The sequence below is a fragment of the Nicotiana sylvestris genome, chromosome 4 (assembly GCF_000393655.2).
Source record: "Nicotiana sylvestris chromosome 4, ASM39365v2, whole genome shotgun sequence".
In the NCBI taxonomy this organism is placed as follows: Eukaryota; Viridiplantae; Streptophyta; class Magnoliopsida; order Solanales; family Solanaceae; genus Nicotiana; species Nicotiana sylvestris.
This window is the reverse complement of record NC_091060.1, coordinates 49,378,757-49,382,157: the sequence shown is the minus strand read 5'-3', so window position 1 is coordinate 49,382,157 and position 3,401 is coordinate 49,378,757. Positions and strand designations below refer to the sequence as shown.

General features: G+C 45.7%; 1 protein-coding gene across 1 annotated transcript; it reads left to right on the top strand.

The window, feature by feature from the left end:
• Positions 1 to 756: 756 nt before the first annotated feature.
• Positions 757 to 1,188, top strand: LOC138889526 (uncharacterized). Its single transcript, XM_070172847.1, has one exon. It carries the CDS (start codon positions 757 to 759, stop codon positions 1,186 to 1,188), a length of 432 nt encoding a protein of 143 aa, XP_070028948.1.
• The last annotated feature ends 2,213 nt before the right edge of the window (positions 1,189 to 3,401 follow it).

Genomic DNA, 3,401 nt, shown 5'->3' with positions numbered 1-3,401 from the left:
AAGGAGGAGCACGAGCAGCATCTCAGAGTGGTTCTTCAGACTTTGAGGGATAGTCAGTTATATGCTAAGTTCTCGAAGTGTGAGTTCTGGTTGAGTTCAGTTGCATTCCTGGGTCATGTTGTGTCAGCAAAGGGTATTTAGGTTGATCCGAAGAAGATTGAGGTAGTCAAGAACTGGCCTAGACCAGCATCAGCTACAGAGATTTGGAGTTTCTTAGGATTGGCAGGCTACTATCGTCGGTTTGTGGAGGGGTTCTCATCTATCGCAACCCCAATGACCAGGTTTACCCAAAAAGGTGCCCAGTTCAGATGGTCGAACGAGCGTGAGGCGATCTTTCAGAAGCTTAAGACAGCTCTGACTACGGCACCGGTGTTGGTTTTGCCCACAGGTTCAGGGCCTTATATAGTCTATTGTAATGCATCTCGTATTGGACTCGGTGCAGTGTTGATGCAGGATGGCAAGGTCATTGCCTATGCTTCGCGGCAGTTGAAGATTCATGAGAAGAACTATCCGGTTCATGATTTGGAGTTGGCAGCTATTGTTCATGTGTTGAAGATTTGGACGCTTTATCTATATGGCGTGGCATTTGAGGTGTTCATGGATCACAAGAGTCTTCAGTATTTGTTCAAGCAAAAGGAGTTGAATTTGAGACAGAGGAGGTGGTTGGAGTTGTTGAAAGATTATGATATCACTATTTTATATAATCCGGGAAAGGCTAATGTAGTGGTCAATGCTTTGAGTAGAAAGTCAGCCAGTATGGGCAGTCTTGCTTATATTCCGGTCGGTGAGAGACTGCTCGCATTGGAAGTTCAGGTTTTGGCCAATCAGTTTGTGAGGTTGGATATTTCTGAGCCTAGTCGGGTATTAGCTTGCATGGTCGCTCGTTCTTCTTTATTGGAGCGTATCCATGATTGGCAATATGATGATTCTCATTTGTGTGTCCTTAGAGACACGGTGCAACGCGGAGGTGCCAAGCAGGTTGCCTTAGATGATGATGGAGTTTTGAGATTGCAGGGTCGGGTTTGTGTGCCTAATGTGGATGGACTTCAAGAGTTTATCTTAGAGGAGGCCCATAGTTCCCAGTACTCTATTTATCCGGGCGCCACAAGGATGTATCAGGATTTACGGCAGCATTATTGGTGGTGTAGAATGAAGAAGGATATTGTGCATATGTGGCTCGGTGTTTGAATTGTCAGCAGGTTAAGTATGAGCATCAAAGGCCTGGTGGTTTGTTTCAAAGGATTGAGATTCCCGAGTAGAAGTGGAAGCGGATCATTATGGATTTTGTTGTTGGACTCCCGCAGACTCGGAGGAAGTTCAACGCAGTATGGGTCATTGTTGATAGGCTGACCAAGTCAGCGCATTTCATTCCTATGGCAGTCACCTATTCATCCGAGAGGTTAGCTGAGATCTATATCCGGGAGATTGTTTGTCTTCATGATGTGCCTATGTCTATCATTTCGGACCGAGTTACGCAGTTTACCTCGTATTTCTGGAGAGCATTTCAGCGAGAGTTGGGCACTCTGGTTGAGTTGAGTACAGCATTTTATCCTCAGACGGACGGGCAGTCCGAGCGGACTATTCAAATTTTGGAGGATATGCTCCGAGCTTGTGTCATTGACTTTGGGGGTTCGTGGGATCAGTTCTTGCCTTTAGTAGAGTTTGCCTACAACAACAGCTACCAGTCGAGTATCCAGATGGCTCCTTATGAGGCTTTATATGGTGGGCGGTGTCGATCTCCAGTTGGATGGTTTGAGCCGGGAGAGGCTCGATTATTGGGTACAGATTTGGTTCAGGAGGCCTTGGACAAGGTCAGGATTATTCAGGATAGGCTTCGTACAGCTCAGTCCAGGCAAAAGACTTATGCAGACCGCAAGTTTTGAGATGTGGCTTTTATGGTTGGTGAACAAGTATTGCTCCGAGTGTCACCGATGAAGGGCGTGATGAGATTTGGGAAGAAGGGCAATCTTAGCCCTAGGTTCATGGGACCGCTTGAGATTCTTGATCGAGTGGGAGAGGTGGCTTATAGACTTGCTTTGCTGCCGAGCTTATCAGTCATTCATCCAGTGTTTCATATGTCCATGCTTCGGAAGTATCATGGCGATCCATCCCACGTGTTAGATTTCAGCACTGTCCAGTTGGACAAGGACTTGTCTTATGAGGAGGAGCCGGCCGCTATTCTAGACCGGCAGGTTCTTCAGTTGAGATCGAAGAGTTTTCCTTCTGTTTGTGTTCAGTGGAGAGGTCAGCCTCCTGAGGCATCGACCTGGGAGTCCGAGTCCGATATTCGGAGCCGTTATCCCCATCGTTTCCCTGACTCAGGTACTCCCTTCTTCTGTACATTCGAGGACAAACGGTTGTTTTAGAGGTGGAGAATGTGATAACCCAAAAGCTAAGGTCATCACTTGCTTTTAATTGAATTTTGTGTCGCTGAGGCCTTGAAAACCTCATTTAGAGTCTCCTCTATTTGCGTGTGCAGTCCGGGCACCTAGCCGGAAAGCTTAAATATGAAAATCTGTGGAAAATGATAAAAATTTGGTTATAAAATGAGTAAATTTTACTTCGGTCAACATTTTGGGTAAACGGACCCGGACCCACGATTTGACGATCCCGAAGGGTCTGTAGGAAAATATGGGACTTGGGCGTATGCCCGGAATCGAATTCCGAGGTCCCGAGCCCGAGAAATGAATTTTCAAAGAAAAGTGTTTTCTGAAATTATTTAAGGAAATTTGAAATGAAATTTGATTAGAACATGTTAGTATCGGGCCCGTATTTTGGTTCCGGCGCCTAGTACAGGTCTTATATATGATTTAAAATGTTTCTCTGAAATTTTATGAAAAACAGATGTCATATGACATGATTCGGACTTAAATCGTAAAGTTGATGTTTAAATAAGTTTTGAGAAAATTTCATTGATCTCGAGATTTAATTTGATGTTCATGATGTTATCTTGATGATTTGATTACACGAATAAGTATGTATGATGTTTTTGAGGTTTTGTGTGCACTTGGTTTGGAGTTCCGAGGGCTCAGGTGAGTTTTGGGTAGGTTCCAGGATGTTTTAGGCTTAAAACCAGAAGTTGCAGGCCTCTGAACCCGCCAGTGCGGTCCGTGGTCGGCCTTCTGCGGTGCGCGGTGTAGGGCTGTGTGGCCGCAGTCGAATTTGTGTGGTCCACACAGGGGCGCTGTTGTGCGGCCGCAATCGACTTTGTGCGGTCCGCATAGGGCACTGGACAGTAGTATCCTCAGGAAGGGTTGTGCGGCCGCAGTCCATTTTGTGCGGTCGGCACAGGGGGTCTGAGAGGGGTATAAATAGACGGGATTTCCAGTTATTTTCATTTTTCAAAACCCCATAAACATAAGAGGTGATTTTTCAAACAACCTTTCTTCTCCAAATCAATT